This window comes from Rhineura floridana, chromosome 6 (genome assembly GCF_030035675.1).
Source record: "Rhineura floridana isolate rRhiFlo1 chromosome 6, rRhiFlo1.hap2, whole genome shotgun sequence".
In the NCBI taxonomy this organism is placed as follows: domain Eukaryota; kingdom Metazoa; phylum Chordata; class Lepidosauria; order Squamata; family Rhineuridae; genus Rhineura; species Rhineura floridana.
In genome coordinates, this window is record NC_084485.1 from 31,512,918 (window position 1) to 31,537,696 (window position 24,779).

The 24,779-nt window shown below is 43.6% G+C and overlaps 1 protein-coding gene across 2 annotated transcripts in view; it reads left to right on the forward strand.

The window, feature by feature from the left end:
- PREX1 (phosphatidylinositol-3,4,5-trisphosphate dependent Rac exchange factor 1) overlaps positions 1 to 24,779 on the forward strand; it is a 334,614-nt gene that overhangs the window by 211,945 nt on the left and 97,890 nt on the right. For both annotated transcript variants that reach the window (XM_061631360.1, XM_061631361.1), the window contains exons 10-13: positions 11,958 to 12,105; positions 20,142 to 20,242; positions 20,891 to 20,994; positions 21,870 to 21,919. In XM_061631360.1, the coding sequence (XP_061487344.1) occupies positions 11,958 to 12,105; positions 20,142 to 20,242; positions 20,891 to 20,994; positions 21,870 to 21,919 (403 nt within the window). The remainder of the gene's footprint in view (positions 1 to 11,957; positions 12,106 to 20,141; positions 20,243 to 20,890; positions 20,995 to 21,869; positions 21,920 to 24,779) is intronic.

A 24,779-nucleotide genomic window follows, 5' to 3' on the forward strand; every position in this document is an offset into this window, starting at 1 on the left:
TTAGTTAATTGATTTGCAAGGCATAAGGAAAATAAGACCTTTTCTCAAGCATTGATGATATTCCTCTTTCTCCTGAGGAGAAAAGCTCCATCTTTCCTGTATAAAGTTGAAAATTGGAACATTTTTTTAAACATCCTAATGTTTATCAATGATTACATCATTTTCTTCAGGTGTCAGGAAACAAATATGCCTTTGCAGGAGTGCACCCTCCAAAAAAAAAAATCACTGTTGTGATGAAAAATCATAATATCAGCAGAACTAAACCTTTATGTCTGCTTCTGGGGCTACATGGGGACAACTATTTATGTAGAGCCAGGAGGAGATATATGGCACAAAGCAATACTTTCTGATTCTGGGCAACCCTACCAAATTATAACCAAGGTGTGGTTAGAAAGTTTTCAGATAATTTCACTCCCAAGAGAAAATGTGTTTTTCAGTGATTAAGAACATAAGAACATAAGAAGAGCCTGCTGGATCAGGCCAGTGGCCCATCTAGTCCAGCATCCTGTTCTCACAGTGGCCAACCAGGTGCCTGGGGGAAGCCCGCAAGCAGGACCCGAGTGCAAGAACACTCTCCCCTCCTGAGGCTTCCGGCAACTGGTTTTCAGAAGCATGCTGCCTCTGACTAGGGTGGCACAGCACAGCCATCATGGCTAGTAGCCATTGATAGCCCTGTCCTCCATGAATTTGTCTAATCTTCTTTTAAAGCCATCCAAGCTGGTGGCCATTACTGCATCTTGTAGGAGCAAATTCCATAGTTTAACTATGCGCTGAGTAAAAAAGTACTTCCTTTTGTCTGTCCTGAATCTTCCAACATTCAGCTTCTTTGAATGTCCACGAGTTCTAGTATTATGAGAGAGGGAGAAAAACTTTTCTCTATCCACTTTCTCAATGCCATGCATAATTTTATACACTTCTATCATGTCTCCTCTGACCCGCCTTTTCTCTAAACTAAAAAGCCCAAATGCTGCAACCTTTCCTCGTAAGGGAGTCGCTCCATCCCCTTGATCATTCTGGTTGCCCTCTTCTGAACCTTTTCCAACTCTATAATATCCTTTTTGAGATGAGGCTACCAGAACTGTACACACCATAGATTTATACAATGGCATTATGATATCGGCTGTTTTATTTCCAATACCTTCCCTAATTATCGCTAGCATGGAATTTGCCTTTTTCACAGCTGCCGCACACTGGGTCGACATTTTCATCGTGCTGTCCACTACAACCCCGAGGTCTCTCTCCTGGTCGGTCACCACCAGTTCAGACCCCATGAGCGTATATGTGAAATTAAGATTTTTTGCTCCAATATGCATAATTTTACACTTGTTTATATTGAATTGCATTTGCCATTTTTCCGCCCATTCACTCAGTTTGGAGAGGTCTTTTTGGAGCTCTTCGCAATCCCTTTTTGTTTCAACAACCCTGAACAATTTAGTGTCGTCAGCAATTCCAGAGACAGATATTCCTCACTTTTTAAAAAAGATTTTTTTTAGTATGTCATTCCAGAGTCCCCTTAATTTTTTTAAAGCATATTCTGTGCTTTAAATCAAAGGTGTAAACTTCCATTCCTTGGGCCAAATGTCCCCCCCAGACCTCTCTATCTGGCTGTCAGAACTCTCACCAGGTCACATTTCCTCTTCTAGACCATGCCCTTCACCAGTCCTGCACACCCTCCTTAATGCAGGGATGGAAGTTTGGAATGTAACCTTGAACTGTGATCCTCCCCCAACTTAATTGCATCTTAGTATGTCTGGTACAACAACATAGCACACAAATAATCAGAAATAAAATAGAGCCAAAGCAAAATGGGAATCTCCCAAGATTCCAAGCATGGATGGATACAATTGCCAGCTCAATTTGGTATAATTCTCCAGCAGCTGGCCAGTTCATATGTATAGCTGATCAAAGCATTGTACAGTCAGGGGACCAACCACCAAAAGACATATGCCATTCCAAAAACCTATCATATTCCCCCACCCCCCAGGAATAAAGAGTGTGTTCACACAAGCCAAAGGTGAATGTATTCTGAAGGCAGAGTCATATATCTCATAAAATCACACCAAACAGGAACAAATTAGTCATTCATTTTTTGTCCAGCTGCTAGCTTCCTTTTTTCTGTCAGTTTCCTTAAGAGTGCTGTCTGATAGACCTGAGAATACCAAACTTCCAAGATGAGTCCTTTCAGATCCTAGCTGTGACAGCTCTTGCTTCAGTTAACAGATGGCTAATTAGATCCTTATTTGTTAAGTCCTTGTTTTGATCTGTATACATATTGAGAAGTGCCAGTTTAGGAACACACTCAACGTCTTGATGAACAGTCTTCAGTATTTCAAGGAATACTGCGAACCAAAACGCCTGTAGCTTTTGACACAACCACCACATATGGAGATACGGTCCCATTCCCCCCACACACACACACCCTCCAGAACAAATTAGAAATTGAACTGTTGATATGGGAGAGCTTTTGGGGAGTCATGGACCACCTGAGGACCAACCTGAAATTTTGATTCCTGATTTGAACAGAGATTGATTTAAACAGCGGTTTTGTCCACAGAGAGCACCATTGCTCTTCCTCCAGCTCACAACCTAGATCCTTCTCCCGGTATGATTTTATCCTGGCTACTGTGACTGTGTCCAAAGTTATGATAATTTTGTATAACTGACAAACTTGTCCTTTGTCATCTGATCTGCTCATTAACATATTGTGTTCCCAAGCTGCTACATTTCGAGTTGCAATCTGTTTAATAGCATTCATATTTAAATAGGAAGAAAGTTGTCCCCACAATAACTACGGTAAAGGAATAGGATGTAGTTTTCCCCTTATTTCCAGTTCTGTAAATGGCTTACTATCCTTCTAAACCTTGAACTGTGATAATAATAATAATAATAAATTTAATTTTTGTGTCGCCTATCTGGCCGAAGCCACTCTAGGCGACGTACAAACTAAAATTCAGTAAATTACAATACAATATTGATAAAATACAATAAAATCAGTACGATCATTAATCACAGCAGCATGAAATCAGTAAGGTTGATCAATAGATAATAAAATATCCCAAAAAAGTTAGCCCTCCCCGGAATTCCTGAAGGCCTGTCCAAAAAGCCAAGTTTTTAATGCCCGGCGAAATATATCCAGGGAAGGGGCATGGCGAAGATCGAATGGAAGGGAGTTCCAGAGAGTGGGGGCCGCCACTGAAAATGCCCTCTCTCTAGTCCCTACCAACCTAGCTGTTTTCGTTGGTGGGACTGAGAGAAGGCCCTGTGTGGCAGATCTGGTTGGGCGGCTTAATTTGTGGTACTGGAGGCGCTCCTTCAGATAAACTGGGCCGAGACCGTATAGGGATTTAAAGGTTAATACCAACACCTTGAATTGGGCCCGGAAAACAACTGGCAGCCAATGTAGATGAAATAATACTGGTGTGATGTGATCACGGCGGCGGCTGTTTGTAAGCAACCGAGCTGCCGCATTCTGCACCAGTTGTAGTTTCCAGACCGTTTTCAATGGTAACCCCACTTAGAGCGCATTGCAGTAGTCTAATCGAGAGGTGACCAGGGCGTGTACCACCAGTGGGAGCTGATGAATAGGGAGGTAGGGTTGCAGCCTCCGTATGAGATGTAATTGGTACCAAGCTGCCCGGCTCACTGCTGAAATCTGAGCCTCCATGGACAGCTTGGAATCAAGAACCACCCCGAGGCTGCGGACCTGATCTTTCAGGGGTAAACTCACCCCATTAAACTGTAGGTCAACAGCACCCAACCTCCCCCTGTCACCCACAAGTAGCACCTCGGTCTTATCAGGATTGAGCTTCAGTCTGTTCCTTCCCATCCATCCACTCACGGATTCCAGGCACTTGGACAAGGTCTCCACAGCCATCTCTGGTGAAGATTTAAAGGAGAGATAGAGCTGCATGTCATCTGCATATTGATGACATTGCAGCCCAAAACTCCTGATGATAGCTCCCAGCGGCTTTACATAGATGTTAAATAGCATGGGAGAGAGGATAGAACCCTGTGGCACTCTGCATGTGAGGGGCCAAGGGTCTGAAACCTCATCTCCCAATGCTACCTGTTGATGCCTGTCAGAGAGAAAGGAACGGAACCACTGCAAAACAGTGCCTCCTATTCCCAATCCTTCCAGGCGATCCAACAAGATACCGTTGTCGACGGTATCAAAAGCCGCCGAGAGATCCAGGAGGACAAGAAAGGTGGATTCTCCCCCGTCTAATGCCCTCCTCATATCATCCACCAGAGCGACCAAGGCTGTTTCAGTACTATGTCCAGTCCTGAAACCCGATTGGTATGGATCCAAATAATCCGTTTCATCCAAGTGTGCTGCCAACTGGCCAGCCACCACTCGCTCAATAATCTTCCCCAAAAATGGCAGATTTGAAACGGGGCGAAAGTTGTTCAAGACTTTGGGATCCAAGGAGGCCTTTTTCAAAATAGGTTTTATAATTGCCTCCTTGAGGGCTGGTGGCAAAACACCCTCCTTCAAGGATGCATTTACCACCGCCCTGATCCCTTCGCCTAATTTCTCCCTACATTTCATAAGAAACCATGATGGGCAAGGATCAATCAGACAGGTGGTAGGCTTTACCGTTGAAAGCACCTTGTCCACATCCTCAGAACGGAGAGGCTGGAACCGATCCCACAGAACCGGACTGCAGTTGGTCAACTCTGGATCCCCCACTGCATACACAGCGTACGGAATCGAGTTCTTCAGGTGCTCGACTTTATCAGCAAAGTGCTTTGCCAATTTGTCACAGGAAGCCTTAGAATGTTCCAAGGGTTCCTGAGCAACTGGACCGACCAGGCTTCGGACCACTTGGAACAACTTCCTGGGACAGCACTCTGCGGATGCAATAGAGGCAGCAAAGAAATCCTTCTTTGTTGCCCTCACTGCCACCTGGTAGGCAGCTATTGCTGCTCTAACCTGTGTCCGAGCATCTTCAGAACGGGATTTTCGCCACCGGCGCTCTAGTCGTCTCACCTCCTGCCTCAGACTACGCAACCGGGGTGTATATCACGGAGCCATCTGAGTCCTATTCAGGGGAAGAGGACATTTCGGAGCCACCCGGTCTAATGCCCTGGTGATTCCCTCATTCCACTCCATCACCAGGGTTTCGACCGGGCGACCTTCAGCAGGTTCCAATTCCCCCAGCGCAGTCAGGAATCCCTCCGGATCCATCAGGCGCCTAGGGCGGACCATTCTAATAGGTCCTTTACCCCTGCGGAGGGAGTGTGGCATCGAGATGTCAAAATTCACCAGATAGTGATCTGACCATGACACGGGGGTAAAAGAAATAGCCCCCAACTTTAGAACACTTCCTACCGCTCCCAGGACAAATACAAGGTCGAGAGCATGACCAGCTACATGGGTGGGCTCAGTATTATTAAGGTGCAGTTCCCAGGAAGCCATGGTTTCCAGGAAATCCCGAGGGGCTCCACTGAGAGTGGTCTCAGCATGCACGTTGAAATCCCCCAGTACTAAAAGCTCTGGGGTCAACGCTCGTACATCCGAGACCACCTCGAGCACCTCGGACAGGGAATCTGCCGTGCAGCGGGGCGGGCGGTACACGAGCAAGATCCCCAAACTGCCCTTCAGGCCCAACCTCCAGTACATGCAGTCAACAACCTTGGTCCTTGGGAGCGGAGGCCTGGTGAAAATCAAAGACTCCCGGTAGATGACTGCCACTCCCCCTCCCCGCTTACCTACCCTCGGTTGCTGTGCATAATAGAAACCCGGCGGACACATGGCCTTAAGGATGGGAGCTGAGGCCTCGTCCAGCCAGGTCTCCGTGATACACACCAGGTCTGCGCACTCATCCAGTATCATATCGTGGATGACAGATGTTTTTTGTGTCACAGACCTGGCATTACACATCAGCAATCGAAGGTCGGTAGGAATCCTGCTTCCCCCAGTTAACTTCTGGTTTTGGGCAGACCTGGAACACGGGATAGGTATTATGCATCTATCCCGTGTTCCTCTAAATTGACATGGTCTGCCCCTAGCATCAATCCGGCACCTGCCGCCCAAACTTGGTATAGCTTGGCCCCCCTCCTTCTCTGTTTCATCCCTCCTTGGTTTGCACATGCCCCTATCCCTAATTGCCTGCTAGACAGGCCTATCTTAAATAATATAACAAATAAACATAAAAACCCACCCCTTACCCCCCGGGGGCTGCCAGTCACTTCTTATACACCACGACAATATACAAACAACATACATACAACAAACATGTAATTAGAACAAAGATACAACACATAACATACGACATAAGACAGACAATACACAACTTACACCTTACATACAACATGCATTTGAGTGTAATCACTCCATACAATTCAACCCGCTAAACCAACATCGTCCAGCACTATATAAGTAGATGAAATCTTGCAGCGGCAGGCAGGCCAGGCAGGCAGGCCAGGCCGGCCAGGCCAGGCAGGCCGGTCAGGCAGGCCGGCAGGCAGGTGGCTCTCCTTCCCTGGGCAGCGATGGTCCTCTTCCCCTTGCAGGCAGTGGGTCTCCCAAGCCCCCTCAGCCAGCCGGCTTATATATCCCCTCCAAAGAAGGGACAGGTGGAACAGTATCAGCCACAGCTGGCTGAGTACCTGGGGCCTGGTCCTGCAAGGTGCCCACGTGCAGAGCAGGAGCCCAAGAAGGAGAGAGCAGAGATGTTATCCAGCAGCAGCCTCTTGTGTGCATGTGGAAGGTTGAAATGTTACATTTCTGTTAAGGTTTTCCTGTGGTGCCCTGGTCAGATGCCCCATAACCCTGAAGTTCTTACCACTCGGTGTTTAAAACTGACCATATGTGAAGTGGTTGACTTGTTCAGCATAGTACACTTCCAGCCCCCTGGAGTAGAGTCTGCAGAATAAAATAACCCATAACAATACAGGCAGTTGTCTTTCATGTTAGCCCTGGTCTAGGACTTCTGAGGTTTCAAGATTTTCCCTGGATGCCAGTCCATCACATGGGTAGTAGTCTCCCTCTGAATCAGACTAATCTGGTGAGCACCAGAGGAAGAGAGGGCCTTTTCTGCACTGGCACCTCAATTATGGAACTCCATCCGTAAAGAAATCTAGCAAGTCCCATCTCTTTTAGATGTGCTTTGAAAATGTTTTTATTCAGAAGGGCTTTTATCATTAGTTTTTAACCTGGATATGCTGGCATCGTTTTAAGAAGCTTCTCCCCACTTTTTTTTTAGCTATGCTGTTTTATAAATTTGTTTTAAGGCTGATGCTTTATGGTTGATGATATATTATTTTTTGACAATGTTTTTGTTCATATATTTTAGTGAGCCACCTTGTAAGAAGTTATTTTAAGGGGAGGAGAATGGATGGATGAATGAATTATCAAGAGTTATCTTAAAAGGCAAGGACTGGATGGGTGGATTGATGGATAAATGAATGAATAAAATTAAAAGATATGTGATTGAGAAGGGTGGGGCCACTTGCTAAGGCTCTTTGCTCCATTTCTTAAATACAAGTCAGTGGGGGAGATGAAATTGGTCATGTTCACACAAGCCAGGATATGCATGAGCATTGTGCGCCTGCGCACAGCCCTTTCATACGACCAGGGAAATGAACCAGGTAGCTGCAGTTAATGATAATGTCCCATTAATTACAGAGAACTGGAAACCATGGTTAATGGCTTTCAAGCAAGGCAGGATTCATAAGCCGATTCTTAACTATGGCTTGATATCTAGGCTTGTTTGGAAGCCAATGTATGTAATATGAAACTATGGTTAACTATGGCTTTATGGCTTCTTTACCCACTTGTGTGGAGAGAAGAGCAAGGGGGCTGTGTGTGGGTGCATGGAGCTTATTAAGCCAAAAATAGATTGTGTGAATGCAGCCATTGAGAAGACTGGAATGAGAACAGGAAATGGTGAGCTATTGCAGTGGGGAGGTAATATACGAATGCTCACGTAGGCTGTGCAAACTTTCTTCATTGTCCTGCACTGTAAAAATGAAGAACAATTTAAGAAAAAAATAGTTTCAGCATATATGTTTGAGAACAAAAAAGTGTTATTTGTCATCAGTGAGTTGGAGCCAATGTTAGTGTTACTCAGAGAAAACCGACTAAAATTAATGAGCATGACTATTCATACTTAGGTCTATTCATTTTAATGTGTCTACTCTGAGTAAAACTTAATTGGGCACAACTCAGTATGTCTTAGGTACTATCCAGTAGGTTCTGATGATGGTCATGTGCATCCCCGGTAGGATTCCTAATAGCTTTGTACATTTATGCTACTGGTACAGTAGAACAAGTGAGTCATGATGACCCTCATCCTTCTAGGCTTCAGCCCTTATAGGTCTCTTTGTCTTGTGGTGGAAAAAGCCTCGCATGGATCCTTCTCCCCTGCATTTGCCACATGTCAGCGGTGTCTTAGACCATCATTGTGATGGGAGATAAAAGAGGGGGGGAGACCCCAAGATGCTGAAAAAAGGGGATTCCTGAAATGAAAATCCAAATAAGTTTTATTAAAAGGAAAGCCCAACGCGTTTCGGCCACTCAGTGACTTGGCCTTCGTCAGGGGATGAGCAGGTCTAAAAAGTATATCTTCAACAATTATGTCTGCATACATGTGCATGGAGTTTCTGCACTAATTCTGTGCAACTGAATAATGACCATGGAGCATCATTGTGATGGGCATTCAGTAACAATATCATAATAAATATGACTCTAGTAATAGCTAGATATGAAGATGTGTGTACAAGGATCACCTTTGATAATATTTGTACAACATGTAATACAAATGAGTGTATATTAAAGAGTAGCAAGCTAACACGAAGTCTAATAATTTTTTTTTAAAAGTACGCCTTGTGATTTGTGAGCAGTTGGATGCTAGCCAGTAACAACAGTGAAAGCAGCTTTAGTATGTGAAGCAGTCTTAGCATGAATGAAAGATAGTTCATAACTTCTGGTTTGATGCATTTAGAGAAGAAATGTGCAGCAAGACAGGCAAATTACGGGTTCTCCATCTTTTAAAGCAGGGGTGGGGAACTTTCTTCAGCTCAAGGGCCGCATTCTGTTCTGGGCAACCTTCTGGGGGCCACATGCCAGTGGTGGGTGAGGCCAGAGGCAAACGAGGACAGAACACTGAATATAAATCTCACCTTTGTATAGTTGGCTAGTATGCACAGCCACTCAACATGCCCCTCTCTATCCATCAGCTTAAGCAAGAGTCATTATCAGAGTTCGAGGACACATTCCAGCCAGGCAGAATCTCTTAAGGAGGATGCAAAGCAGGGCTGATGAGGGGCGTTGCCTGGGGAGAGGGTATAGTGTTGGGAGAATCCCAAGGCCTAGACAAATAGGCTTGGAGGACTTTATTTGGCTCCTTGACCTGAGGTTCCCCACCCCTATTCCAAAAAAGCCTTGTGTGCATTAAAAATGTGTGTGTGTGTGATCTTTAATCCTAGAAAGATGAAAGGTAGAAGTGTGTGTGTGCATGCACCCATGTCTTAAAATTACACCATTGAAGTGGCCTTGCATGTATCTCCAAATCCTAATTGAATTGGTTGTTCAAAGGATAATTGCACAGTCATTAACTTTTCAAAGTAGAAAAGGAAGCAGGGGAACTCAGTCTCACAGTGAGGAGGGGGCTGGGGTAGATGAAGATATCAGACAAAGCTTTCTTGCACTTAGGCTGCAATCCTATACCAATTTACCTGAAATAAGCCCCACCAAACCTAATGGGACTTACTTCTGAGTAGACACGCCTAGGCTTGCATTATCTGCTCTGACTGGCAGCAGCTCTCCGGTGCTTTAGGCAGAAATCTCTCTCACCCTTGCTATCCAAGATCATTTAACTGGATCATTTATCTGGTTAAACAAGATCATTTTTTCAAGAGCATTTAACTGCAGATGCTCGGAAGGGAACCTTGGACCTTCCCCATGCAAAACATTTGCTATACCACAGGGCAGGAAGGATTCATTTGGTTGCCCAGAGGCAATTTTTACTTGCCGTAGATGAGTAACCAATCAGATATTCAGAGTTCATGTATTTCTAGGATCAAGCCACTATCAGAGTTGAGACAAGAAAGCTTGGCTTTGTCCTAAAACCAGCTGAATAGGAGAAGCATTGCAATCTTCTGCTTACTTCAGAACTTAGGGAATGTGATGATGTAGCCACAAATGTGTCAGATTACACAGGCTGCTTTCTATCCCAACCTGACTTTGCAAATTACCTTTGGCAGAACTTGTCAGTAAGTATATTTGACTAACATCATTGTATGGAGGAAGATGGCAATCAGCCAGGATGTTTGCCCTGCCAAAATCTTTTCACTAGGCATCAGATCATGAAAACAAATGAGGGTTCTGCAAGACAAAACATTGTATATTCTTATTTTCTCCTGTTAGAGTAATAAACATCTGAAATCTGTGCCAAAGCCTGGACACTAGTGTGGTGAAGATTATATGGGTCTAGTTTTAATTTTTCAAAAATCATTGCGAGGCGGGCGAAATAGTATTTCTGGATGTTTGATAGGTGGCTCTTTTTCTTTTCTTTTTTTTGCTTCTAGCCTAAAGACAAGGAATCTTAGGGCTATTAGATTATTTCCCTCTTTCCCTTTATTCTGGCTGGTCCTTATAGTCTGCTGAATTAACCCAACTTGCTTCTGGTATGCTCATTCTGAGTGACACAGTCAAGGTTCTCAGTAGATTTCCAAGAGGATTAGCATAATTTTGAGGGCATCATTAGTAACCACTGAATGTATTCTGTGCATAGATATGTGGCAGAGGAGAGGGCATGAAACCTTGAGGCCCCATTTGCACTATATATTTAAAGCAGTATTATTCCACTTTAAACAGTCATGGCTTCTCCCAAAGAATTCTGGGAACTGAAGTTTGTTACGGGTGCTGAGATTTATTAGGAGATCCCTATTTCCCTCACAGAGCTACACTTTCCAGGGTGGCTCAACAACAATTCCTCTTCCCAGGGAACTCTGGGGATTGTAGCTCGGTGAGGGGGGGTCTCCTAGCAGAACCCTTAACAAACTACAGTCCCCATGATTCTTTGGGGGAAGGCATGAGTGTTTAAAGTGGTATGATACTGCTGTAAATGTGTAGTGGAGATGGGGCCTAAGAGAGAAAATGCAGGAGGTGGGAACAGTGGCAACTGGTGACCAATGAGACTGGTGGGGACAGAAAGTAGGAAGGCCAACACGTGGAGCCAGAGCCAGTGACAGACAGAACCAACTAGTTATAGTTTTGCCCCCATCCTCCTCCTTCAGACTATGTTCTACAAGGACAACACTGAGAGTAAGGAGGGAGGAAACTGACAGGCAGAGCCACCCCCTGGGCTGGTTGTAAGTAAGAAGGCCAGCAGCTGGGGGCTGTCTGAGGTTGGTGGGGCAGTGCCCCATTCACCCTAACAGACCAGCCTTTATTGGGTGGGAAGCAGAAATAATGCATATGAAGCTACATATTTTGGTTCAGCTGACCCATTTTAAAATGAATAATATGCCTCTCAGACCAAACTTTGTTCCCCTCTGCTGATGAAGTCTTATACAGTTGCACATAGCCCCCCCTTTTTTAAAGGTAGCAATTCTAATAGCACATTTTTCTTGAAGTATTGCTCACAATTGCTTGTTCCTTGGAGGTTCCCTGCTCCTGCCTTATGCTCTGTAAAGTGCACCTTGCCCTACAGAGGCAGTGAAAGATTAAAAGCTAACGCTAGGAGGGAAGTTGGGGTTTTAGATATATTAGTGGTCAACCTTTGTTGCAATCAATTGCAATTGAACTGACTGATGCTGTCCATAGAAAACAGGAGAGGCTTCCGATGTCCGGATCAAGAGATGAGAAATCTCAGTTCAGCACTGAGAGACTAGTTTTCCCTTTCCACCAAGAGGAGGAAAAACAACACACACACAACTTGCTTGTTTTTGAGTAAATTCCTTGTTTGGTCTGAAGAGTGTTTAAGGGAGATCCTGCTTCTGTATTCCAGGTCTGAAGTTAGGTATGGAGAGGGACGCGTATGTCATGATCGCCGAGAAAGGGGAGAAGCTGTATCACATGATGATGAACAAGAAAGTGAACCTTATCAAAGACCGGAGGAGAAAATTAAGCACTGTTCCCAAGTGCTTTCTTGGCAAGTAAGTGGCATTCGGGTTGAAAAGGCCCTTTCATTCCAATTAACGGATAGGACCGTGGGTTTTCTGTGGACGATATTGTGAAGCCAAATCAGATGTGCTTTGATGGGATTTAATTGGAAAGGTCTTTAACCTCCATTACAGTTCGTTTATTAAAATTAATCATTCATTCTTACTTAATGCCCTTGGGTTGTGCAATGGCAGCAAATTCCAATGGGGGTAGGGGAAGATGACTCACAAACATCAGTCCAAATCTGCAATAGTATCGTGGAGAAATTACATGTACAACAAATTATGGGTTGGAAATACTTTTGAAAATCCGTCTTCCTTTCTTGACATGTGGCTTCTTTTTTTGCACAGAAGCAAGATACTTTAAAATATGCTCTTACAGGACTTGCTTAGAATTGTCCTGCCTTCAGTATCAAATCCAGAAGCGTAAATTGAACAAGATGCCTCCTGCCTTGGGGAAGGATAAAGGATTCTTCTTGGGGGGCTGGATCTATCATAGCCCAGCCAGCCATTAGGACACAATTTTTAACAGTGCAGATTTTAGCCTTGGAAAGACGTTTGGTGTGGAAAAGGAAAGAGAATGCACACAAGAGGCATCCAAACAAGAAGAAATTAGATAAGATATTCACACCACCAGTATGCTTCAGTGTCCCTCGTGAACTGGAGAGCCACAGGAAGTAATCTCAGAGGGCTTTTTCAGCTTGGCTGACTGAAACCTAAATGATCAGGCAGGAAGTCTGTTCTTAGAGGCAATTTATTCATCGGTGTTGCCTTCCTCTTATTTTGCCAAGCATTTTAACAAGGCTGTTTCATTGTCATACTGATGCTGTGTCCTTATGCCTGACTGAAAGGCAGACTTGAAGGAAAGGAGGTGTTTCTAGCATGTCAAACATTGGCCTGTGGCTTGGAGGGAGAGATTGGATGATGCTTCCTACTTTAAACATGCTGGCCAGGTTTGCATGACATTACTGGGACTGTGCGAACATGCAAGCTCCCAGAGAGAAACTCACACCCACTTTGTTCCTCCCTGGTCTTTTTCGCTCGTCATAGCAGCTAACCCATGGTTTGGCTTAGCGTGTTGTCCAATGGCAGGCTTGTGGCTGAGCATTCTCCTCTTTAACCATGAGCTGTAGCCAAGAACAAACCTCGGCTACAGCTCATGTTTAAGGAGGAGAGAGCTTAGCCACAAGTCCATACAGCGGTGGCTGGTGCTCATTGGAACTGGCAAGGCAGAAAGCTGAGAGACCATCATTAGGTAGCTCCAGAGTCAATGACGGGCAGAGCCAACCCCTTGATTGGGGGCGGGCTGAGGGCGGGCTGAGGTTGGTGGGGCAACATCTGTAAAAAGATCCATATGCAGCTGCCCGGCCACATTTTTACCCTCTGTCTTGACCTGAAGCTTGCTCCTGTCCACATTCTAGTTCCAGATTCGCATATAGAGCTACATTGATATGGAGCTATCAATGTGTTTTAGTGCTTTAGTCTGTCCCTGTAGCAAACTTGCTATTTCAGTCATAGCTCCTTAATCCTTCTAAGCATGAGGAAAAAAGAAGAAAAATCTTTGTGTGTTTCTAACTGTAGAAGCTCTCCTGCTATTCTGGTCCTGACCACCCAGCAGGGCTAAGCCAATGCACTTCAATCAGCTCAACCAATACACTGTTATAAACCTGTCATTTCATATCTGACCTATTCATAACCATTCCCCTCACTTCAGATTTGAGCTACACTTTTTTTTGCTATCCCAAACTCGAAATACCAAAAGAAGCTTCTTGTCAAACCATGTCAAATTGTGCTTTTATAGTTTGCTTTACAGGTCTGTCTGTACACAAAACTGCCAGCAGAAAACTTGATCTTGGTTTCAAGCATAGTTGCTCATTTTGTAAGACCTCACTCCCTTCTTTCTTGACCTTACTAAGCTTTCATCAAAAGTTGAAACTCAATTTTTTCAACTCAAAAGTTGTTTTTGATGTACTATCTTGCATCCTTGTGAGCACACCATCTCTGCAGTGTGTCAGTCAACCCCATGTGCCTTCGAACCCTGTACTTTTTCACGCGTGTTGTTGTGCTGTCAGATAAAGTCTGAACAAAAGCGCTGCTCCTGAGTAGTACAACAGCACGGACCATTTTCTAGGCAGTTTTTTTCTTTTCTCCTTTTGCTAACACAACCTTGGAAAGGCAACTTTTAGCACACTTGGAAAAGTTACATTGGGATGGATTACCAACAAAACATTTCTGGGGACAAGCCTTTGAACAGTTACAAATTCTTCCCTAGAACACTTACAGAATCTTTCCCAGAACGGTTACGGGAAGAAACTGTATTACTTTTTCATACGCATGTGCTTATGGGACAGCTCATGAGGTTGACTGACTGAGCTGGTTTTAATGTGAATTCTGTGTTGTAGCATGGAGGAGAGCTGGAATCCACGACTGTCACAGATTTGCCGCTGATAAGCAACCATCCCCTGCCACCATGGAGAAGGAGGAGGCAGGAGAGGAGAACCCCTCCTGAGCCAAATGATACAGTGGAGGCCTTGGCAACAACCTCCCCAGCAGGGCCAGACTATGGAGGACAAAGAGGAACAGGAAGAGAAGGCGCCACACCGCAGGAAAAAAGACACGCTACAGGAGAAAAATCTGCTTAATTCTGACCCCATGCGATTGGAATGAAGTGGGTTGTTTGCCATCCCCGCCTGCAGCCTGTTGCTTGCCCCACAGTATGGTGCCTTCTCTTCCTGTTTCTCCTCCGCAGCCCGGCCCTGCTTGGGGAGGCCTCCACTTTATCACTGTATTGTTTGGCTCGGGGAGCCCCTCCACTCCTGCCTCCTTCTTTACTGTGGGGGTGGTGAAGAGGGGGCGAATCCACAGTGGGCAGATTCCATCCCTAGCTGAGGAGTGCTCCTGTTCAGGATTCTAGTCAACCAGCCATGCCCTTTTTCAAGATACTCCATTCCACCCATCTCCTCACAATTTGTTTGTTCCCTCAACAGTCAATCAGCATTCATTGCTCACTGAGCATGCTCAGTCCTCACTGTTACTGGCGCTCGCTCCCCTGCACTTAAGGGATTTCCTCTCCCCGCCCAAGTTTTAATAATTCTGCAAACCAACTCTGATACTTCCCTCTTGTGCATGGATTATGACAGTTTTGGCGACATAAGGGTATGCATACTGAGAATGAGTTTGTTCTTCAGATATAGGACAGTTTGCAACCAGTCCGGTTCTTAGTCCTTATTAGTGCTCCCCTTTTATCAGTAATGTTTAACAGCCTGTCCTGATTCAGATGTACCCTTAAGTATTCTCTGAGACATCAACATTTTCAGCTATGCTGACTGGATCAAAATACCCTGGAGCTCCAGTGTATGTTTAAACAAGTATTTCAGTACACTTTCCCCAAAAAACTGAAATTAGAAAAACGCTTCACTCTTGCACTCTACAAAGTACATGTTTGGGCTATAAAAGAGGAGCTCTGTGCTTCTGCAAGAGTTAGTATTCTAAGAGTGTCACTTGATTGGAAAGAGGTGTGTGTGGCACAGTGACTCATGCAGAGATGCAATAGTTTTTTTGAGATCAGGTAATTCTGCTGTGACTTTGCATTAGTAGTGATCAAATGTCCAATGCAGAGATGCAGCACAATACCTGCTATTGACAGAGACTGATCAATAGGAAACAAGGCTAGCAGACTGTGTGTGGGTACTTTGGGTATCATATGAGCCTTTAATTCATTAATTTCTTACAGTGCAATAGGAGCTCTCTCATGGCACACAGTTTGGGAATTACTGGTTGAAACAAAGTTTGAGTTCTGGCTGAGGTGGTAAATTTGTATCAAGCTGTACAGTTTCACACTCTAGGTGGAGCTCAGAGGATTTATTGCTCCTTTTTAAAAAAACCGAAAACAACCCAAATCCCTGTACATAGAAAACTAACATGTGAGGAAAGGGGGTTCTAGCTTAGCCATCTTGACATGCTAGTTTTCTATGTGCATGGATGTTTATTTTTATGGAGGAGCATTCAAAAGTAAAGCCCCAGTGTAACGAGATTTGACTTCTGATAGAGTGAGCTCAGCTTGAAGCAAACTGGATACCCCCATCGTGCTTTTGAATGTTTTGATTTCACAGCCAATCCCTTTGCTAGTTTACTCTTCTACTTTTAGAGCATGAGTCTTGCTAGACAGTTTTATTTCCTGTTTTCTTGCCATGAAGGGTCTTGCAATCAATTTCAATGCAGTAACAATGAAACACTGATAAAATACAAGTCTGTTTAACACAACATCAAGCAATAAAACAGTAAAGCAGAGGTCAACAGCATTTTAAAAGCCATTTAAAAGTATTTCACAGCTTTCAGAGGAATAGCTCGCAAAAGTCTGGTGGATGGTGGTCATCATCTAAAAATTCCAGTGCAGAGATCTGGCAAGAGATCTGTTAAGTCACACTGGTCTAAAAGTGCAGAAACTAGTTTGAAATCCCTTCATTTATATTCCCCTAATCCAAACTGAAGCAATTGCGTCTTCCCTTTTTCTTTTTCTAACAAACTACCTGCAGCTAATATGAGTCAACTCTTCCTAAACACAAGCTAAAAATATGGCATCCAGGGCCATGTAATTGGATACATGGATGCTGTTTTTGATAAACAACAAACTAACACAAACTGGAAGAGTTATAGCTATTTTATTGAACACAGATTTCCTCTGCATTGCTCTGTCTTTCAGAAATCCTTTTCATGCTTTGTCTGAACTTTGCACAGTTGTGGAATAATCACTGCTCAAGTTGGCAAAGAGCCAGGTCCCAACAGGGCACTGACAGGGTCCCATTCATCAAGTTTATTTCTTTCTGTAACAACTCTCTGTCTCTCTCCATCTCTCTCTCTGTACCCCTCTCTCTTTTTCATTTAGTGTTGCATGCAGTCACATTCTCTCCAGGTTTGAATCTTGGTTTGCATGTTGCAACACTACATTGCAACTGTTCATTCAGAAGCTGTTGCACCTTGTCATGAATGTGTGGCAGTCACCCAAAGGGACAATCACATGTTGAATCCCCTGTAATGTGTAAATTAAAGCAACTTCTCGCATGTGCTCACTTCATTACTCTAGGGGTGTTCCTCACCACTGATTTAGAACTCTGGAAGGTCAGGGTTCTGAATCACATGGGGAGCCTACAAGGGTATGGCAGGGTCCCCACTGCAAACATGCAACCACCAATGTGTGGAGGGCTACAGAGCCAAGCAACACGAATGTGATGGTGAGGGGCCAATGGACATGTCTACTCTCTTTTTCCCTCTCCCATGATTTGAATTACATGAGTGTGTGTGTGTGAGCATCTGAAGAGGACAGGTGTGACACAAGCAACTAGCAAGAGAAAATGAGATGCACCATGTTAGGGAAAAGCTTATGGTGAAAAATTGCTTTTTGGTAAAATACAGAGGTGGCTTATGCGATTGAGTCATGCTACAAGGTGAAGATGAGAATTAGGAGATTTTTAATTGGTCATCTGCCCTTTAATTGAGTCAGTCAATTTGCTTATTATCAGAGCCTCAATATAGGTGTCTATATTATACTGATGGAAATATGAGATAAATTACAGTATAAGATGCAAACTTATCAGTTATAGTTAGAATTGAGGGACCTACTTCTGGGAAACATGCATAGGATTCAGCATTAAATGTTAAAGCTTTCATTCGTAAGAAAAACAGTTCACAGGAACAGAAAACAAAAAAGGTATGTAACAAATTATTTGCCACCTAATTAATACCTGAGGCTGCGGGGTGGAAGAAGAACCTGCCAATGTACACACATATGAGAAACTGAGATATTAATCCAAGCCTACCTAGTGAGCATAATGACATTGGAGACTGGAATCTCATCTCCAAACCCAGCATACTGAGCTGAAAGTTCTGCTGTGAACTTCCACAGAACTTTTTTGTGGAACTTCAAAGGGTTATGGAGATGGGGGAAGGCAATCCATCTCTTCAGGGGCAGCAGAAAAAATGAATTTTTCAGAGGCACAGAGCCTGAAAAGCAGTAGTAACTGAGTTGTTTCTCTTCTTTTCTTAACTTTCTGCCCTGGGCTCCTCCTGGGAGAAAGGGCAGGATATAAATCAGATCAGATCAATCAATCAATCAATCAACTTTCTATTTTTTTTCCATACTGGGCTTCCTCCAAACAGCCCAGTGGACGTGTCTTCCCTGAACTGCCTCCCCTGAGCAGTGCTACATTGGGATTTAGTGTTGCTGTGGGTGGAGGGTTGTTGTTTTTTTTGGGGGGGGGGAATGGCAGATAGTGGTATTTTCAGTTCAGCCTAGCAGGGACTGTTCAGATGGTACATTCCAGGGGTAGGGGCTTACCCTTCTCTGTGCATGTTCACTATATGTGTACTTATAGTCCGAACAATACTTGTATGCTCACCTTAGGGACTGTAGTATCTGCTTATAAAAAACATTATTTTGATGGAAGCTCCTCACAATGGCCATGTTTGCACATAATTCTAAGCCAAGCTATGGTTTAGCACAAATGCATACTTCTGGGTAGGAGACGTCAAGCATTTGGTTCCTCCCTGGTCCTTTTAGCTCAGTGCAGCACAGCAGCTAAGCCAAGCTTTGGCTTAGCTTGTTGTCTGAACCCAGGCTTCTGGTTCAGCTTTCTCCTCTTCGAGCATGAGCTGTAGCCAAAGTTAGTTTTGCTTACTGTGCCATACAAACCAGACCAATATCATATCCGTGCTTCATATTTTCCTATCTCTGGGACTGCTTCCCACAATACAGACTATGTGCTCAAACACAGACAAGATCATAGGAGTTTCCCACAGAGACCTCCTCTTCCTTAAACAGGATGTCAGAAAAGCCCATTTTAAAAAAATAAATACCAGAGTCACCGTTTTCTTGAAGTGGATCTGACTTTTGCTATGAGACTGAGCACCAACTGTACTTTCTTTCCCAGTTTGCCAGGCCCAATTCAAGGTATTGGTACTGGTGTATAAAGCCCTAAACAGCTTGGGAGTCCAAGGACTTACAGAAGCACCTCTTCCAGTACTTGTTGCTCTCCCCCTTGAGATTTATAGGGAGGCTGTCCCATCAGTGGGCTTGGCCAATTAGGCGGTGATGGGGACAGGGCCTTCCCCATGGCAACACCCCAATTGTGGAATTCCCTCCCCAGGGAAATTATGTCTGTTCCCCTTGTTGTTAACATTTCAGCATCAACAGAAGGTGTGTTTGTTCATTCAAGCATTTGGGGGGAAGGCAGTTTGCATTTCTTGCTATGCTGTGTAAATCATTTAGCTGATACAATTTTTTTGGTATTCTGTTTTCAACATTTTAATTGTTGTAATTTATTGTACTGTTGGTTGTATGTTATTTGACAATATTGTAAACTGACCTGGCTTCTTGTGGAAGGATAGGTAACAACAACAACACAATTTTGCAGCTTTGCTGATGCCTTTATTGTAGTTTTTAAATTGTTTGGTTGTTTGATTGTATCTTTCCTGACTGCTTTTCTCAGGGAGCATTAAAGTTTATGGTCATTTGAAAGGCAAGTCCTCATTCTCTCCCATTGTTTGTGGCATTTATATTTATTTTCTTTGCATGCTACATTTTATACCCTGTCAGGCGCTCAGGGGAGCATGCATGGCCTTCACATCATCATCCTCACAACAACCCTATGAAGTAGGTTAGGCAAAGAGAAAGTGACTGCTGAAAGGTAATCTCAGGAGCTTCATGGCTGAGTGGGGATTTAAACCCTAATGGTCCTAGTTCAACACTCTAACCCAGTGTTTCTCAACCGGTGTGCCTCCAGATGTTGTTGGACCACAATTCCCATCTTTCCTGACCACTGGCAATGCTGGCTGAGGCTGATGGGAGCTGTGGTCCAACAACATCTGGAGGCACACCAGTTGAGAAACACTGCTCTAACCACTACACCACACCGGTCCTCATGTTGACATGTATTGCTTTACTTAGAAAGGCATCTTAGGTCAGTTCACATCTTGCATGTTGGCCAAAGAGAGCAGGGAGTTAACTGCATTTGTTGCTCTGCTTCTCTCTACAGTGAGTTTGTATCTTGGCTCAAGGAAATTGGGGAGATAAGCAGACTGGAGGAAGGGGTCAACCTGGGACAAGCTCTGTTGGAAAATGGCATCATTCATCATGGTGAGCTCTTTGTATAGCAGCAAAAGATTGTTTCTGGTGCAGTAAAATGTAAAATGTAAAGTACTTGGAAATGGTGATAGTTTTCTTTTGTTTTTCTAAGAGCACCAACCATGTGTTGTTCAGGCTTCTGCAGTCAACATTTCAATCAAAGCCTTAATTTCAGGGTTCTTCTTTTCTAGTAGTAAGAGTTTTCTTGACATCAGTGAGACCAACACGTTGTGAATCAGTATTCACCGTAAAGTCTTTCGGGGTGTGCTAATGAATAGCAAATCCCCTTTCCCATGGTTTTTGGAGATTTTCTCAGGCTCAGAACATGCTACCAACATTTTATATTCATGTTTTTGTGTATACATGCATGGTATGTCCCCCCCACCCCCAGTGGACAGCTGCACATAGACAATTTGCTTTTGCACAGAATTACCAGATGTGGTTTCCCTGTTGAGTTGCCTTTGAAGTTAATAATATTTTCTGCTAGAAAATGATGAGATGTTTCCCCTCCCCTGCTTTCTTTTTTATATATAAAATGTTGTAAAATCTGCATCTCCTTTTGTGGCTTCATTTGAACCGTAGAAATAGTGGGTACCACCACATGCAGAATGTTGTCCTGGAGAGTGGCAAAAGCTGTTGATGATTGTTCTGGTGCTTTAGTTTCAGATAAGCACCAATTCAAGAATGAACAGGTGATGTACAGGTTTCGTTATGATGATGGGACTTTCAAGCCAAGGAGCGAACTGGAAGACATCATGTCCAAGGTATATATCCCTATTCAAGCTAGAGAAAAACTCTGTGTGGTGGCAACCAGAGTCGGTTATAAGTGAGCTATTTGTAACCCATTTTACAGCACCAAATTGCTAGTCAGTGCTGATTTAGGGTGCAGTCCAAACTATTCCCCTTGACACTAGTGGGGTCACCGCCATATCCACCGCCCTGCTGTTCATGGCAGCAGCAGCAAAAGGTGATGGTCACTGGACAATAGGGCCCACGTTAGGCCCAGTGCGGTCACACTACGACAATGAGCCTGGGATCCAGTGAATCCCAGGCTAGCTCAGTCCTGTCCTCATCAGGCTCCATCTCAGGGCTTTCAGCTGGCTCCCACTGACAAGGATACCGCCAACAGTCCTGTTTCCCTTATAGCCAGCAGGAGGCCAGCTGTTTGGAGGGCTAGGCAGAAGGAGACTTCTACCTAATCCATTGCTCTGGGTTAGATTGCTCTGTAAGACACCAAGGAGATACACTCCCTCTCCTCTTTCTCCTGAACATTAGACTTTCACATATATACATATACAGAGAGAGAGATCATAAACTTCAGCATACATACTTACGAAGTCAGCAAAGCTTAGACACATTCATATTTTACATTTTAGGATTGGTATGCAAAGGTCAGCAAACTGTCATTGCATTTTACAAGTCAAAACAGTAATTTAATAAAATATTACAAAAAAATTCCAAGCATCATAAACCACCAGCTAAGGATCAGTATGAGTATAGCAAAAAATAGCAATAAGGTGCCACTAAATGCCTGGGGAGAAAAATTAGCTAGACTCACTGCAGCAGGTCCTCTGCATGTGTTTTAGATACTGTTATAGATGTTTTGAAATTACAAGCGCACATTTGTTTCTTTCTGCAGGGTGTGAGGCTCTACTGCCGTCTGCACAGTCTTTACACTCCTGTGATAAAGTAAGTATGTTATCATGATACCTTTGTATTTTGTTTGTCTTGCTGCTGGCTATATCAGGCTGTCAGCTGAATTTCCCCCCCTTTCCTTATGTAACCTGTAGTAAAATAGTTAACAGTCATAGAATTATACGGTGCGGGACCACGATACCTTGCGGAACGCCTCTTCTGATATGAACCGGCCCGTGCACTACGTTCTGCTACGAAGGCCCTCCTCCGGGTTCCAACTCACAGGGAGGCCCGGAGGGTGATGACAAGATCTAGGGCCTTCTCAGTGGTGGCCCCCGAACTATGGAACAGTCTCCCTGAGGAAGTACGCCTGGCGCCGACTCTGCTCTCCTTCCGGCGCCAGGTCAAAACCTTCCTATTCTCTGAAGCATTTTAAGTTACACTGATTTAATTTTAAAAATGTTTATTGTGTTGGATTGTTGCTTGTATTTTAGTATTGTTTTGTTATTTATTGTATTTTTATGCTGTTTTATGTTCACCGCCCAGAGAGCTATTGCTAGTCGGGCGGTATATAAATTTAATAAATAAATAAATAAATAAATAAATTATAGAACAGAAGAGTTGGAAGGAGCCTATAAGGTCAACCACCTGCTCAATGCAGAAATCCAACTTAAAGCATGCCCAACATATGGTTGTCCAGCTGCCTCTTGAATGCCTCCGGTGTTGGAGAGCTCACCACCTCCCTAGGAAATTGGTTCCATTGTCATACTACTCTAACAGTTAAGAAGTGTTTCCTGATGTTCAGGTGAAATCTGGCTTCTAGCAGGTTGAGCCTATTATTCCATATCCTGCATTCTGCGACAATCAAGAAGAGATCTCGGCCCTCCTCTGTGGAACAACCTTTCAAGTACTTGAAGAGAGCTATCGTATCTCCTCTCAGTCTTCTCTTCTCAAGGCTAAACATGCCCAATTATTTCAGTCTCTTCTCATAGGACTTTGTTTCCAGTCCCCTGACCATCCTCGTTACCCTCCTCTGAACCTGTTCCAGTTTGTCTGCATCCTTAAAGTGCAGTACTCAAGATGATGCCTAACCAGTGCTGAATAGTGGGAAACTAATACTTCACACAGTTTGGAAACTATACTTCTGTTAATGCAGCCTAAAATAGCATTTGCTTTTGTTTGCACCTCCATAACACTGTTGGCTCATATTCAGCTTGCTATCAACAACTACTTGAGAGATCTCTTGTACCCTGCCCATTCCTGCTGTTTCGTGACAGCATGTTTGTTCTGTGCCTGTCATATAGACCAGTTGTTTCTTCAAGATGGGTTATTAGCACGTACCACCATCTCTCTTAGTTGAATGTGGTACCTACATCAACAGTGACAAGTTTAGGCTTTACACTCCAGAGGAGCAGCGCAAATAGGGCTTTTTTAAAATAACCTGTTTTTAATGCTAGACCAGGGATGAGGAACCTGTGGCCGTCCAGATGTTGCTGGACTCTCCTCAGTTCCAGCCAATGGGGCCAGTGGCCAGGAATGATGGGAGTTGTAGTGCAATGACATCTGAGGACCACAAATTTCCCATCTCTGAGCTAGACCATCATAGCCATTATATTGGTCGTTATTTTGTTCCTACAATCTGGATGCAGGGTGAGATACTCGTGCAACAAATTGATTTATACTGATGATATACATAGTTATTTGCATGAATATCCATGGAACAGCATGGTTTGATTTACCTGTCTCATTTCTCAGTTGGCGTCCTGACTATCATATACCAATTGCTGGTCTTGTAAGCACTCAGTTGGTCTCAGAGATGTTACCAGCATGTATTGCTGAAATTCAACTTACTTCTACCAAACATGTATAAGTTACTTAATAGTAGTCCATGTTTTCTCATTTTGTTAAAATTGTTTTTTGTGTTTTAAAGTTTGTATATTTGTTTTTAATGTTTTTAATTGCTGTAAACTGCCCAGAGAGCTTCGGCTATGGGGCGGTACATAAATGTAATAAATAAATAAATGAACAAAACAATACTGAACTTCAGTCAGAAACTAAAGCAATTGATATAATATTCATGGAATAAGGGCCAGATCCTTTCCTTTGGTAGAAGTCAAGTAATTCAGATACAACCTGCTGGTTTAAAGTGAAACATTCATAGGAGGAAACCTTTAAAAATAATAATAAATAAACATTATTTAAACTTTGTTTTTAAAACACTCTGTGCTTATTTGGGATACTGAGACATACCTTACCGATTCCCTGTTTCAGCTTTCAGATGAGCAATATAGCTAGCCATATTGAAAAAGAGATACATGTCTATATGGTGTTTGTTTTTTAAACCAAACACCACTGTTCACTTAAAATAAACTCTTTTGATGGGGAAAACAAACCTTGTGGTGTGTTCACTAAAAGGAAGAGGTTGGAAACCTGTCCCCACTTTTTGCACTTAACCTCTTATTCCGCAATTATGGAGCACATGTGACCATGTGAGTGACAAATCATTGTCATGCAAATAGCACCTGGAGCACAGAGACATTTCATGAATCATAATTTTGCTTAATTGAAAACACTGTTACCCAGGGGCTGGCTGAACTCCAAGAAGGGAGACTGGTGTTGGAGTGTGTATGTATGTGTGTATGCTTCTACACCCACATACTTCCTCCATTAAGCAAGTGATTCATGCATGCAGTAAAAAAATGATACTCACATCATCTGAGAAAATGTTACTGACCTCGGGGCGTACCATTACAAGCTTCTTTTGAACGCATCAGCCTCACAGCATTAGTGATCAACAAGCGAAAACAACCATTGCCATCCATACTAGGAAGATGAAAATGAAATGGATTGCCTTAAAGTCGATTCCGACTTATTGGCGACCCTATGAATAGGGTTTTCATGGTAAGCGATATTC